This window comes from Salvelinus alpinus, chromosome 16 (genome assembly GCF_045679555.1).
Source record: "Salvelinus alpinus chromosome 16, SLU_Salpinus.1, whole genome shotgun sequence".
NCBI classification, from domain to species: domain Eukaryota; kingdom Metazoa; phylum Chordata; class Actinopteri; order Salmoniformes; family Salmonidae; genus Salvelinus; species Salvelinus alpinus.
Window position 1 is genome coordinate 51,808,174 of NC_092101.1, and position 15,871 is coordinate 51,824,044.

At 43.6% G+C, this 15,871-nt stretch overlaps 1 protein-coding gene across 27 annotated transcripts in view; it reads left to right on the forward strand.

The window, feature by feature from the left end:
* Positions 1-15,663, forward strand: part of kif1aa (kinesin family member 1Aa) — a 246,098-nt gene extending 230,435 nt beyond the window's left edge. For 25 of the 27 annotated variants that reach the window (XM_071346549.1, XM_071346554.1, XM_071346556.1 and 22 more), the window contains 3 exons: positions 91-283; positions 3,271-3,389; positions 6,177-15,663. In XM_071346549.1, coding sequence (XP_071202650.1) covers positions 91-283; positions 3,271-3,389; positions 6,177-6,219 — 355 coding nt within the window. In that variant the 3' untranslated portion in view covers positions 6,220-15,663. The remainder of the gene's footprint in view (positions 1-90; positions 284-3,270; positions 3,390-6,176) is intronic. The other 2 variants (XR_011668385.1, XR_011668386.1) reach the window with 2 other exon arrangements.
* Positions 15,664-15,871: the final 208 nt, after the last annotated feature.

Here is a 15,871-nt window from a genome sequence, read left to right on the forward strand (position 1 = left end):
GAGGGCAACGTCATGACAAAAGGTAGTTAGGGTCGGCATGGTAGTGTGAAAAGTGAACAAGTGTAGTAACAATCTTGATCTTTCCACCAGCCCCATTGTGTCAAAGAAGGGCTACCTGCATTTCCTGGAGCCTAATACCAACGGCTGGGTGAAGCGTTATGTGGTGGTTAGACGTCCATACGTCTATATCTACAATACAGAGAGAGACAGCGTGGAGAGAGCCATCCTCAACCTCTCCTCTGCCCATGTCAAGTACAGCGAGGACCAGCAGGCCATGCTCAAGGTTGGTATCCTTTTACCTGTCGATACAGCTTTACCTGGCACCTTTACACCTCGTTACCTGATACCTTTAGCTGACACCTTCACACACCTTTACTTGACACCTTTACACATCTTAACCCGGCACTTTTACAAACCTTGACCTGACACCTTTACACACCTTTACACACCCTAACCCGGCACCTTTACAAACCTTGACCTGACACCTTTACACACCTTTACACACCTTTACACACCTTTACCTGCCACCTTTACACACCTTTACCTGACACCTTTACACACCTTTACCTGACTCCTTTACACACCATTACCTGACACCTTTACACACCTTTACCTGACACCTTTACACACCTTTACCTGACACCTTTACACACCTTTACCTGACACCTTTACACACCTTTACCTGACACCTTTACACACCTTTACACACCTTTACCTGACACCTTTACACACCCTAACCTGACACCTTTTACAACACAATGTTTTGAGGAGCGCCCTCAACCAACTGCTGTTTTCAGATCTCACCATACGTTTTTGATGTGACTCAAGGATGGACTCTTAACTGGCCAATCCAGAACAGTCCAGCATCTCTTCTTGAACCATTTCTCTGTGTTACCTTATGTGTATTTGGAGTTGTTTTCCTGATGGAAGACCCAATGAAGACTTGGATACTGGTTTAAACATTGGACACCAAAACACCTGATCATCTGCAGATTTTGTGACCACTTGCGCATTTCAAAAGGCCCTAGGTACCTGAGGCAGCAAAGCCATGTTTCAGTCTAGGTAGGGTGTTCTTTTCATTGAATGCTTCATTTGGTTGTCTGTAAACACAGCACTGATCTGCCAAAGCAGTAGATTATTAAGGTGTTTTGGAATCCAATGTTCAACCCAGTGTCCAGAAACTGTGTGTTTGTTGAAGTTTGTGGATTTGAGGATTTTCCAGCAGGACAACAAACCTAAACGAAGAAGAAGCAGCACCCTGGAATGGTAAAAGAAGAGAAGAAGAAAAAAAAAAAAAAGAAGAAGGCTGTTCTGGAATGGCCAATGAAGAGTTCAGATATGAATCACATCTGTAATCTATGGCAAGAGCTGAAAACAGCAGTTGGTTGAGAGGACCCCTTAAACATTGAATAATTGGTGCAATTTGCTGCTGAAAAGTGAGGCAAATTGCCAGTAGAAAGGTGCAGGAAGCTCATTGATGGTACAAGAAACGCTTACCTGCAGTTATCTTGGCAAAAAGGCTGTGCAACCAAGTACTAGCTCCAGCTTTAAATTAAAATGGTCAAATTAAATTTACAAAAATAAAATTGGTTCTGTAATGTTGAAAATACAATAACAATCTGTGGAGTACAATTGTTTTTTTTTACAATTACAGTGCCAATATATTTGGCTGCAACTAAACTCAGCAAAAAAAAAAGAAACGTCCCTTTTTCAGGACCCTGTCTTTCAAAGATAATTCGTAAAAATCCAAATAACTTCACAGATCTGCATTGCAAAAGGGTTTAAACACTGTTTCTCATGCTTGTTCAATGAACAATTAATGAACATGCACCTGTGGAACGGTCATTAAGACACTAACAGCTTACAGACGGTAGGCAATTAAGGTCATAGTTATGAAAACTTAGGACACTAAAGAGGACTTTCTACTTACTCTGAAAAACACCAAAAGAAAGATGATCAGGGTCCCTGCTCATCTGCATGAACGCGCCTTAGGCATGCTGCAAGGAGGCTTGAGGACTGCAGATGTGGCCAAGGCAATAAATTGCAATGTCCGTACTGTGAGATGCCTAAGAGAGCACTACAGGGAGACAGGACGGACAGCTGATCGTCCTCGCAGTGGCAGACCACGTGTAACAACACCTGCACAGGATCGGTACATCCGAACATCACACCTGCAGGACAGGTACAGGATGGCAACAACAACTTCCCGAGTTACACCAGGATCGCACAATCCCTCCATCAGTGCTCAGACTGACCGCAATAGGCTGAGAGAGGCTGGACTGAGGGCTTGTAGGCCTGTTGTAAGGCAGGTCCTCACCAGACATCACCGGCAACAACGTCGCCTCTGGGCACAAACCCACCGTCGCTGGACCAGACAGGACTTGCAAAAAGTGGTCGGATTCACATTTATCGTTGAAGGAATGAGCGTTATACCAAGGCCTGTATTCTGGAGCGGGAACGATTTGGAGGTGGAGGGTCCGTCATGGTCTGAGGCGATGTGTCACAGCATCATCGGACTGAGCTTGTTGTCATTGCAGGCAATCTCAACGCTGTGCGTTACAGGGAAGACATCCTCCTACCTCATGTGGTACCCTTCCTGCAGGCTCATCCTGACATGACCCTCCAGCATGACAATGCCACCAGCCATACTGCTCGTTCTGTGCGTGATTTCCAACAAGACAGGAATGTCAGTGTTCTGCCATGGCCAGCGAAGAGCCCGGATCTCAATCCCATTGAGCACGTCTGGGACCTGTTGGATCGGAATGTGAGGGCTAGGGCCATTCCCCCCAGAAATGTCAGAGAACTTGCAGGTTCCTTGGTGGAAGAGTGGGGTACCATCTCACAGCAAGAACTGGCAAATCTGGTGCAGTCCATGAGGAGGAGATGCACTGCAGTACTTAATGCAGCTGGTGGCCACACCAGATACTGACTGTTACTTTTGATTTTGACCCACCGTTTGTTCAGGGACACATTATTCTATTTCTGTTAGGCACATGTCTGTGGAACTTGTTCAGTTTATGTCTCAGTTGTTGAATCTTGTTATGTTCATACAAATATTTACACATGTTAAGTTTGCTGAAAATAAACGCAGTTGACAGTGAGAGGACGTTTATTTTTTTTGCTTAAGTTTATATGTACTGCATTTGAAAAAACTCACAGAAGATGTCATGTTTTTACTCCTCTCTCTTCCTACCTACCCTCAAAAGTAAGCTTGCTCTGGGCAGCTTGCTGGTTTTAACATTACTGTACCTCTCCGTGTTTCCCCAACAGACCCCAAACACGTTTGCTGTGTGTACAGAGCACCGCGGTATACTGCTCCAAGCCAGCAATGACAAGGAGATGCACGACTGGCTCTATGCTTTTAACCCTCTCCTGGCTGGATCCATCAGGTAACATGGATGATACACTAAGGTTTTTGTGTTTTTCCCTTAATAAATAATAAAAATAATGAATTGAATTTGTATAGCACATTTCTACCAACTAATGTACTCGCAGTGCTTTACATAGTACGAGGGAAACTCACCTCATCCACCACCTTCATTTTTACTAACATTGGTTATGCTTATAGCGACTATTTTTAAGAACGTTTTAATTACAATGATAGTGATCGTAGGTGTTTATTTTTTATTTTTATGACTTTAGTTACACTGGAAAAGAGTGTCTGCTAAATAACTAAAATGTAATTGTAAACTTTATATCCCAGTTGAATTATAACTATAAAGGAGTTTTCTTTCAAATACATGTTTCAATGTATTACATGTGTACCAATCAAAAACATCTGTTAGAGACAGACAGGTAGAGTGACGAATGAGGTGAGACCCTCACTTCCATAAAAGGAGCCACTCCCCCGCCCTCTGGTTATTCTCGCTTCTCTTCCTCACCCAAAGAGTGTCACTACTCTAGCTCTCCTCATATCGACTGGATACCTGTTACCTTTCGAGTAGAAATTACCTTTTCTACTTCTCAGTTTCCGTTGCTAGCTATTGAGACTCGGTTAGCCCACGCTGCAAGGCTAAGTTGGCTAGCTTGCTGAAAGGCAAGCTAACCTCACTAGTATAACCTACCTGCAAGATGGTAGCTTTGCTAGCTCCCTTTTTAAGTCTAGTTAACATATGTTCACCCATTTTGTTAGCTAAACCAACCCTCTCTGCCTTCACAGCAACATCTGTGCCTTTTTCTGAAGGCAAACTGTCATTCGGTTTCCTTGAGCTAGCACTGAGCTAGCCACGGCATACCTTCACCACGAGGTAGCTGCTAGCTAGATAACCCCTCATTAGCCTCCACTCCCTTCCCTCAATGTCTGAGGACGTAGTGGTGAAGGTGAGTTAGGTTGATGGCGAGGATGACATCAATCTCACGGAAATCCTTGAGATGGTCGTCATTCCCCAACTCCTGCACTGTGTTTTTCCACCCTCTCAGGCCTGCAGACCTGACGGCCCTTAGAGCATTGGCGTTGCCCCTCTTCCAGTGAAGTTTGGGCTCCATCATATCTGTAAGCCACGGCCAGACTCAACATCGAATGGTCATCTTCTGGGGCTTAAGGGACCTGTACGACAGGAAGAGACTCCTGCCCACACAGCCCCGATAAAGGACCTGCTCGCCGCAGTACCAGCTTGCCTATTGGAAGCTACGAGCTCTCGGGATAAACCCATTACCCACAGGATTCTTGCTAAGAGTATCCCGAGCCTGGACATGCACAATATGGAGGAATCTGGGTTTGGCAACCTTTCCACGGTGGAGCGGTCACTGGCTCACCACCTCAGCCCCTAGCTCCTTGTTACCAGCGCTTCACTCCCTGGAAAGGCCTCCATTAAAACCCGTCAACGTGACCTCTTTATTGTTGGTTTTCAAGGTTGAGTTACTGGAGGAGTGGAGGAAGCAGCTGGACTCAGACACCCTAGACCCAGATGCTTGGGAGGAGATCTGTATGATTACAGACCTGATTACAGGCCTCCCGTAGTGCCATCCAAGGCTGTGGTCATACCATGAGCAAGAAAGAGCCCTTTGGCTGAGCTTCTCCGGTTTTAACAGACAAAGAAGAAAGTGGACCTCCTCGATTTTAGCCTCTGAAAAGCACACAGACGTCATATTCCACCTTCTTTCACTTTTACTACTACCCTTGGCGTCCCTAGCGTATCGGTGGACTGTGCTCGACCAGTGTTTTTCAGGTTAATTACCTGACCTCCTTTTTATCCCGGGTCGACTTTTTTCCTATTGACGCACCTCGAAGACTATGGCTTTTTTTACCCGGACGCTTTTCCCCTAGAAGGACATCCCGTGTTGTTGTTCAGTGTGTGCAAAGGTGTCATACTCTTCGCTCATTGGGCTATCACCCTCGAGTGGGACTTTCTCTTTTTGACTGTATCCTGATGATTCATGGGGGATCAAAAAAAGGAAAGGAGGACCAAGGCACTCTTCATATCATTAATTTAAATGCCTTTATTTAAAAAAAAAAACTCAGACGCGTTTCGGCTGCACGGCCTTCGTCAGGGAGTACAAAGAAAAAAAGGATAAAACCATTGTATTTATCTTAGGAAGGATCCTCTACTACACAGGATATGACCTCATGTCTCATGATGCTGAGACTGGAGTTTTGTACTGGGCTCTCCCTCACTTAGTTATGAGGATTTTCCTGGGGGGAGGGGACCTCTGTTTCCCTTCGTTTCGGGACCTCTCAGGGTTGTTACGTTGGGGAATTCCCTGGCTTCGTAAAAGCCGATTTCTTGCGATCAGGGAGTTGGCCATATCCCTACATGATACATCTTAACAAGAGTATTTGAAAGAGAACTTGCGTAACCCCCGGTTCTCTGATAATATGAGTGAGATGTATCACCGCATTCCCCATGCTTACAAGAGCTTGAGGAAGAGAAGCGAGAATAACCAGAGGGTGGCTCCTTTTAATGGAAGTGAGGGTCTCACCTCATTCGCCACTCTACCTGTCTGTCTCCAACAGACATTTTTTGATTGGTACTTCCAAGAGTAGGCGAACCCCTCAATATCTCTCTCTCATATTATCAGAGAACCGGGGTTATGCAAGTAACCTTACGTTTATCTACTGTATGTTATTATTCAGTATGTTGAGATAAATATGCAGTAAATATGAAGAAAAATCCGAATGGTTGGTATTTTGAATCCATATACAATATATTCTCTCCTCCCCTTTTTGTCTCCAACAGATCAAAACTCTCCAGAAGGAGAGCTGGACAGATGAGGATGTGAAACAAACAATCCAACAACAACAACGTCTTATAAAGAAGATAGAAAACATTCGAACGCAAAGAGACTAACCTGTATATAAATCCTAGATTACTCCTGTGCTTATCCCCCCCCCCTACCGTCCCCCCCCCCCCACCCTCTCCATCCTACACTAGTAACCTGCTCTTCTTCCTTCTGCACACGCTCACTTTATCACAAGCTGACCACCTGTGTATCTGAGGCCTCCATCATCGTTGTGTGTCTGTCAGGCCTGTACTGCTTGTCTGTCTGTGTGGGCTTTATCATCTGGTTAACCCCTCGCCAAGGATTGTGTCCCAAATGGCACCCTATTCCCTCTATAGTGTGCTACGTTTGACCAGGACCCCATAGGGCTGGTCATAGCTACTGTATGAATAACCCATAGGGCTCTGGTCAAAACTAGTGCACTATATATAGGGAATAGGGTGCCATTTGGGTCAGAATTAGTGCACTATATAGGGAATAGGGTGCCATTTGGGTCAGAATTAGTGCACTATATAGGGAATAGGGTGCCATTTAGGTCTAAAGTATTGCACTATATAGGGAATAGGGTGCCATTTGGGTCAAAACTAGTGCACTATATAGGGAATAGGGTGCCATTTGGGATGCTGCTCGTCCTTATCTTTCGGAGCTGGTGGAACGGAGTAATGGGTAGTTAGTTACCAGTTCCTTATTTTATAGACATTGTGATGTACTCTGTATGGCTATGTCATCAGCAAAACGTTGAGCTTATTAAACGACACACGTTTATTTCCTCGAGGAAAGAAAAAATAAATAAAAATCAGGAGTGTTGACAGTAAATGGTTCTGTCTGAAACGACGCTGTTTTACAGTGGGATGCTTTTGTTCACATCGCTACATTACTGCACCTCAGCTTACCTTAAGGGGACACAACTGAGATGGAAGTCTTACCATGGAAATAACACTACTGCTGACTCCAGATACGTGGTCTTGGTTATATTGCTGCTCTTATTGTTACTCATACAATGTAAAAAAAAAAAATATTATAAAAACACAGGTTAGTATTCATAGTAAACACATTTTCACCACAAACTAGGGTTTTGTCAGTTCTGCTAAAATATAAGGCTGAAAAAAATTACAATTGACAATTGTTACGTTTAATGTAACTCTTCTGTTTATTTTTCTCTTTCTTTCCATACCAGCTCAGCTCTGTTGGACAGGACAGAGTTACTCTTTCTGTCCCTATTCTCTTTCCATACCAGCTCAGCTCTGTTGGGCAGGACAGAGTTACTCTTTCTGTCCCTATTCTCTTTCCATACCAGCTCAGCTCTGTTGGACAGGACAGAGTAACTCTTTCTGTCCCTATTCTCTTTCCATACCAGCTCAGCTCTGTTGGGCAGGACAGAGTAACTATTTCTGTCCCTATTCTCTTTCCATACCAGCTCAGCTCTGTTGGGCAGGACAGAGTTACTCTTTCTGTCCCTATTCTCTTTCCATACCAGCTCAGCTCTGTTGGGCAGGACAGAGTTACTCTTTCTGTCCCTATTCTCTTTCCATACCAGCTCAGCTCTGTTGGGCAGGACAGAGTAACTATTTCTGTCCCTATTCTCTTTCCATACCAGCTCAGCTCTGTTGGACAGGACATCCCACGTGGCACCCTATCCCCTATATAGTGCACTACTTTTGACCAGGACCCTATGGGCCCTCGTCAATAGTAGTGCGCTACAAAGGGAATAGGGTGCCATGGGAGGATGCACCTACAGAGAAGGGTTGGCATTGATCAAGTGATCACATGTTCACACTGGTGTTCTGATAAAACCAGATGATGGTTTAGCTAATTCCCAAAGTAGCTCTAAAGGTATTTACAGTAACTATGAAGGTATTTACAGTAACTATGAAGGTATCTACAGTATCTATGAAGGTATCTACAGTAACTATGAAGGTATCTACAGTAGCTCTGAAGGTATCTACAGTAACTCTGAAGGCATCTACGGTAACTATGAAGTTATCTATGATAGCTATAAAGGTCCCTACAGTAGCTATGTAAAATAACATGTTATAAAAATCCTCCCAAATTTAACCTTGATTCATCTCTAAAGTCTAACGATTTTTCTTTATATTAATATGTGATATATTTAAATATTTAACAATATGATTATTTATTTATGCGTGTATTTATTTACAAATACATTTATATTTCTAAAGTAGTTACAGTGCAACTTCTGCACGCAGCACTTTTTATTATGAGTTCGACTAACGTTTTGATAACATGACCTATGATCTATGACCTCTTACCCCTACCCCTTCGTACTGTGGTCAGTAGTGACTAGTGCTACCCCCCCCCCCCCCCAAAAAAAAACTAATTGATACAGGGCCATCTTCTATGTGCTATAGTATAGCAGCTATATGTTACTTAAATTAAACCATCAACATCACATAGATAAGATTTTGAAGTGTTGTACCTGAGCTAATTACAATCCGATTTCACTCATGCTACAATATTTTAGAAAGTTCGAGAGATTGTGAATGTAATGGAAATTAATTATACTTCAAACCCAAGATGAGAAACAGATGGGGGCATGGACATATCGATCCCGATCCCTTACATTGTGAATAGAATAAGGAGGATGAAAACAAGCGTTTTGTAGCACACTAGGGATAAGACAAGAAACGAGGTGTCTGAACAAGGATTTGTACATTATGATGCAGTGCCTCTCTTTTCAAACAGTATATCTGCAGTCACCAGTTGCTTTGGATCTACTTCATCACGTCCCAAGTGATTCCATATTCCCCGTGTAGTGCACTACTTTTGACCAGAGTCCTATGGGCCCTTGTTAAAAGTAGTGCACTACATAGGGAGTAGGGTGCTGGTTTGGGACTCTGTCATCATCGCGTGGCTGTTTTGTCTAGCTAACCATAATCTATTTATGTACACAGTAGGTTAATATACAGTGAGCTGCAAAAGTATCGATACAGCGACCATTTTTTTTTGCTGTTGTTGATTTGTCTCTGTACTCCAGCACTTCCTGGATTTGAAATTATAAAGTGAATTTGTCCCGATACTTTTGTTCCCCTAAAACGGAGGGACTATGAACAAAAAAAAAGTGCTGTAATTTCTAAACATTTCACCTGATATGGATGATAATACCCTCAAAATTAAAGCTGACAGTCCTGCACTTTTAACCTCATAGTCATTGTATCATTTCACATCCAAAGTGCTGGAGTACAGAGCCAAAAAAACAACAAAACAATTGTCAGAGATTGATATGAGCCAAATGCATTTAAAGACAGTGAATATGAATTGTCATATACCGTACGCTATTTTATAAACATATTATCGAGTGATAGTATAAGATTATCCATTTCTATAGAAATACACTACTGATATTTCATTGTAGACATTTTATGTATAATAACCAGATTGAAAACAGCAAATTATATGGCGCTCACATCCTCCTCAATAATCGCTTCTTTTTAGTTAATCTCACGTGAAGCTTAATATTTTAGTCTTTAGTCCCTTTTTGTTTTCTCCATTCAACAGCACTTATTGTGTAAACGTGGATGTATGCATCACTATTGCAGCTACTGTATGTGAATGAATCGTGACGAATTGTAAATGTACGGGCCGTTTGTTTTGTATCGAGCATACATTAGTCATCGTAGTGGGTCCAGTCCAGGCAACAGGGAAGCAGAATGATGACTGAGGAGCCTTTTGTGTTTTTTTTTACAAGTTGGTCATCAGTTGTATTGTGTATTTACTATGCTATTACCCTGCTATATGTTGCACTCACAGTTGGAAGAGTACAGGACGTCATGTCAGGCCACTACTCACAGTTGGAAGAGTACAGGACGGCTCTCAGTATGCCCAGTAGCCACTACTCACAGTTGGAAGAGTACAGGACGTCATGTCAGGCCACTACTCACAGTTGGAAGAGAACAGGACAGCTCTCAGTATACCCAGTAGCCACTACTCACAGTTGGAAGAGAACAGGACGGCTCTCAGTATGCCCAGTAGCCACTACTCACAGTTGGAAGAGAACAGGACGGCTCTCAGTATGCCCAGTAGCCACTACTCACAGTTGGAAGAGAACAGGACGGCTCTCAGTATGCCCAGTAGCCACTACTCACAGTTGGAAGAGAACAGGACGTCATGTCAGTATGCCCAGTAGCCACTACTCGCAGTTGGAAGAGAACAGGACGGCTCTCAGTATGCCCAGTAGCCACTACTCACAGTTGGAAGAGAACAGGACGTCATGTCAGTATGCCCAGTAGCCACTACTCGCAGTTGGAAGAGAACAGGACGGCTGTCAGTATGCCCAGTAGCCACTACTCACAGTTGGAAGAGAACAGCACGGCTGTCAGTATGTCCAGTAGCCACTACTCACAGTTGGAAGAGAACAGGACGGCTGTCAGTATGTCCAGTAGCCACTACTCACAATTGGAAGAGAACAGGACAGCTCTCAGTATGTCCAGTAGCCACTACTCACAGTTGGAAGAGAACAGGACGTCATGTCAGGCCACTACTCACAGTTGGAAGAGAACAGGACGTCATGTCAGGCCACTACTCACAATTGGAAGAGAACAGGACAGCTCTCAGTATGCCCAGTAGCCACTACTCACAGTTGGAAGAGAACAGGACGTCATGTCAGGCCACTACTCACAATTGGAAGAGTACAGGACGGCTGTCAGTATGCCCAGTAGCTACTTCCTTCATGGTATGCAGGGTTCTTCTTGTCCTTCTTTATGTGAGTCTCAGGAAGTATAGCATACCTAGGGAGATGGTGTTTAATGGGCTCATTTAACATCCATCGCTTTCCAGCCATTGATGTAGTGACAGAGCCCAAATTGATTGATTGATACACTGCTACCTGTAGCTTTTGATAAGGAGGCCAGCCAACCTACAGAGCATGCTCAGTACGAGCAGGAAATGACATAACCTATAAGTGCTATGTCTCAAAGGGCCCCCTATTCCTTATATAGTTAAAGGCACGAGGCGGTGTGGTATATGGCCAATATACCACGGCTAAGGGCTGTTCTTAAGCACGACACAACGTGGAGTTCCTGGATACAGCCCTGAGCCGTGCACACAAACCCATACCCATATGTCGCAAAACCCCTGAGGAGCCTTATTGCTATTAGAAACGGGTTACCGTCGTAGTTAGAGCAGTAAAACGAAATGTTTTGTCATACCTGTGGTACACGGTCTGATATACCATGGCTTTCAGCCAATCGAAATTCAGGGCTCAAACCACCTAGTTTATAATTCCTTATATACTGCGCTACAGTACATGGGGAATATGGTACCATTTGAGGTGCATAATATTATTAAGAGAAGGAAGAACTGTAATGCCAATGGGAAATAGGACAGTTAAACACACACTGCAACACCAACACCAAGGTGTGCTGAGTCTGACACAATATACTTGTATTGCTGTGGCTCTGCTGTTCAATACAACGGAACACAGCTGTGGCTCTGCTGTTCAATACAACGGAACACAGCTGTGGCTCTGCTGTTCAATACAACGGAACACAGCTGTGGCTCTGCTGTTTAATACAACGGAACACAGCTGTGGCTCTGCTGTTTAATAACAACGGAACACAGCTGTGGCTCTGCTGTTCAATACAACGGAACACAGCTGTGGCTCTGCTGTTCAATACAACGGAACACAGCTGTGGCTCTGCTGTTCAATACAACGGAACGCAGCTGTGGCTCTGCTGTTCAATACAAAGGAACACAGCTGTGGCTCTGCTGTTCAATACAACGGAACACAGCTGTGGCTCTGCTGTTCAATACAACGGAACACAGCTGTGGCTCTGCTGTTTAATACAACGGAACACAGCTGTGGCTCTGCTGTTCAATACAACGGAACACAGCCGTGGCTCTGCTGTTCAATACAACGGAACACAGCCGTGGCTCTGCTGTTCAATACAACGGAACACAGCTGTGGCTCTGCTGTTCAATACAACGGAACACAGCTGTGGCTCTGCTGTTCGATACAACGGAACACAGCTGTGGCTCTGCTGTTCGATACAACGGAACACAGCTGTGGCTCTGCTGTTTAATACAACGGAACACAGCTGGGGCTCTGCTGTTTAATACAACGGAACACAGCTGGGGCTCTGCTGTTCAATACAACGGAACACAGCTGTGGCTCTGCTGTTTAATACAACGGAACACAGCTGTGGCTCTGCTGTTCAATAACAACGGAACACAGCTGTGGCTCTGCTGTTCAATACAACGGAACACAGCTGTGGCTCTGCTGTTCAATAACAACGGAACACAGCTGTGGCTCTGCTGTTCAATAACAACGGAACACAGCTGTGGCTCTGCTGTTCAATACAACGGAACACAGCTGTGGCTCTGCTGTTCAATAACAACGGAACACAGCTGTGGCTCTGCTGTTCAATAACAACGGAACACAGCTGTGGCTCTGCTGTTCAATACAACGGAACACAGCACTACTGTTGTTGTTGGTACTCTATGTTGAATATCACTGTACCCGCATGCAGTGTTGTAAAGTACTTAAGTAAAAATACTTTAAAGTACTAGTGAAGTAGTTTTTTGGAGTATCTGTACTTTACTTTACTATTTATATTTTTGACTACTTTTACTCCACTACATTTCTGAAGAATATAATGTACTTTTTACTCCATATATTTCTGAAGAATATAATGTACTTTTTACTCCATATATTTTCCCTGACACCCAAATGTACTTGTTTCATGTTGAATGTTTAGCAGAACAGGAAAATGTTCTAATTCACGCACTTATCAAGAAAACATTCCCAGGTCATCCCTACAGCCTCTGATCTGGCAGACTCACTAAACAGAGAACATCCCAGGTCATCCCTACAGCCTCTGATCTGGAAGACTCACTAAACAGAGAACATCCCACTACAGCCTCTGATCTGGCAGACTCACTAAACAGAGAACATTCCCAGGTCATCCCTACAGCCTCTGATCTGGCAGACTCACTAAACAGAGAACATCCCAGGTCATCCCTACAGCCTCTGATCTGGCAGACTCACTAAACAGAGAACATCCCAGGTCATCCCTACAGCCTCTGATCTGGCAGACTCACTAAACAGAGAACATTCCCAGGTCATCCCTACAGCCTCTGATCTGGCAGACTCACTAAACAGAGAACATCCCAGGTCATCCCTACTGCCTCTGATCTGGCAGACTCACTAAACAGAAAACATTCCCAGGTCATCCCTACAGCCTCTGATCTGGCAGACTCACTAAACAGAGAACATCCCAGGTCATCCCTACTGCCTCTGATCTGGCAGACTCACTAAACAGAGAACATCCCAGGTCATCCCTACAGCCTCTGATCTGGCAGACTCACTAAACAGAGAACATCCCAGGTCATCCCTACTGCCTCTGATCTGGCAGACTCACTAAACAGAGAACATCCCAGGTCATCCCTACTGCCTCTGATCTGGCAGACTCACTAAACAGAGAACATCCCAGGTCATCCCTACAGCCTCTGATCTGGCAGACTCACTAAACAGAGAACATCCCAGGTCATCCCTACTGCCTCTGATCTGGCAGACTCACTAAACAGAGAACATCCCAGGTCATCCCTACAGCCTCTGATCTGGCAGACTCACTAAACAGAGAACATCCCAGGTCATCCCTACTGCCTCTGATCTGGCAGACTCACTAAACAGAGAACATCCCTGGTCATCCCTACAGCCTCTGATCTGGAGGACTCACTAAACAGAGAACATCCCTGGTCATCCCTACTGCCTCTGATCTGGCAGACTCACTAAACAGAGAACATCCCAGGTCATCCCTACAGCCTCTGATCTGGCAGACTCACTAAAAACAAACGCTTCGTTTGAAAATGATGTCTGAGTGCCCCTGGCTATCCATAAATTTAAAAAGCAAGAAAATCTTGCCGTCTGGTTTGCTTAATATAAAGGAATTTGAAATTATTTATACATTTACTTTTACTTTTGATACTTAAGTATATTTTAGCATTTACATTTATTTTTGATACTTAAGTACGTTTAAAACTAAATACTTTTAGACTTTTACTCAAGTGGTATTTTACTGGGTGACTTTCACTTTTACCTGAGTCATTTTCTTTTAAGGTATCTTTACTTTTACTCAAGTATGACAGGTGTGTACTTTTTCCACCACTGGCAACATGCATATCTCTTCACATACAGTACCATGTTGAAAGGGCTCTGTGTGTGAATGATATTAGATTTGACATTAATGATTCAATCTAATGAAGGTTGTGATATAAGGTAATTTTACCCATATCAATGTATCTTACTGTATAACTACAGGGTATACACTGCTTGCAGTAAATGTGCATTTTAAAACTGTTATCATTCCTTTGAAGTTCCAATGGGTCAGAGGTCTACCCTGCACCAACGGGTCAGAGGTCTACCCTGCACCAACGGGTCAGAGGTCTACCCTGCACCAACGGGTCAGAGGTCTACCCTGCACCAACGGGTCAGAGGTCTACCCTGCACCAACGGGTCAGAGGTCTACCCTGTACCAACGGGTCAGAGGTCTACCCTGTACCAACGGGTCAGAGGTCTACCCTGTACCAACGGGTCAGAGGTCTACCCTGCACCAACGGGTCAGAGGTCTACCCTGTACCAATGGGTTCTACACCTGTTGGGTCTGGCTAATTTCCTCACAGTTTGTCTAGTTCCATTGATTGAATCAGAAAACCCAAATAGTCATGGATGGTGGTGGTGCATCACTGAAATCTCACATATACAGTCTGGTAGAATGTAAATTATTATATCATACTTTATTATATTGGATTGCAGTGTGTATTGAGCAGGTTATGGTTGCCTCCTTCCCAGTTTACAATATCAAGGGCACTACACTTAATAGTACACAATAGACCCTTACCTAAGAGGAGAAGTGTTCATATGGCCTGTTGAATGTAGCCAGGACATCATGTAGACTGGATCATTAGTCCCAAATGGCACCCTATTCCCGTAATAGTGCACTACTTTTTACCATATGCCTTATGGGATCTGGTCAAAACTAGTGCACTGTATAGGGAATAGGGTACCGTTTGGGACTCGGTCACTGTCTGTCTGTCAATCCTGTTTCACTGTCTGGCAAACAAACATCCACATCCCCTCTATCATCACCATCACAGCATTCACAAAGCAGCATTTGAGCCACCATTATTGAAGTGTGCTTCCATATTTAATCAGAACTGATTGTATTGTTTCTATAGCTCTGTCAAACTGCACCCATAAAAGCATTTTTCTATTTGGTTTTCTTCATGTTTTTTTTGCATTGTATATAAATAAACACGATTGCTGTAAACAGTACACCATACAGCTGTAACCCGTTTAAACACCATCTTAAATGTTCAGTAGTTAAATCAATGTCTCTATTTGAGTGTTGGAGTGAAGCATAAACAGTTGGTGTACACTAAACACATTGTCAATTGATATTAAATAAACGTGGAACTTATGAAACACGACTAAAGTACATGTCCAGTTTTTTGTTGATATTGATCCCTGCATGCTGGAGATTATAGGACTCTTTTTATTGATCTATTAAATTCTATTCTGATAGATTATAGTTTAGGATTTGATAGAATACGTAGGATTTAGTATGAAATATAGGTTTGAAGAAACCACCCAGCAAACCAGGAACATTCCCAGAACGTTTGCTGAGATTCCCATTAA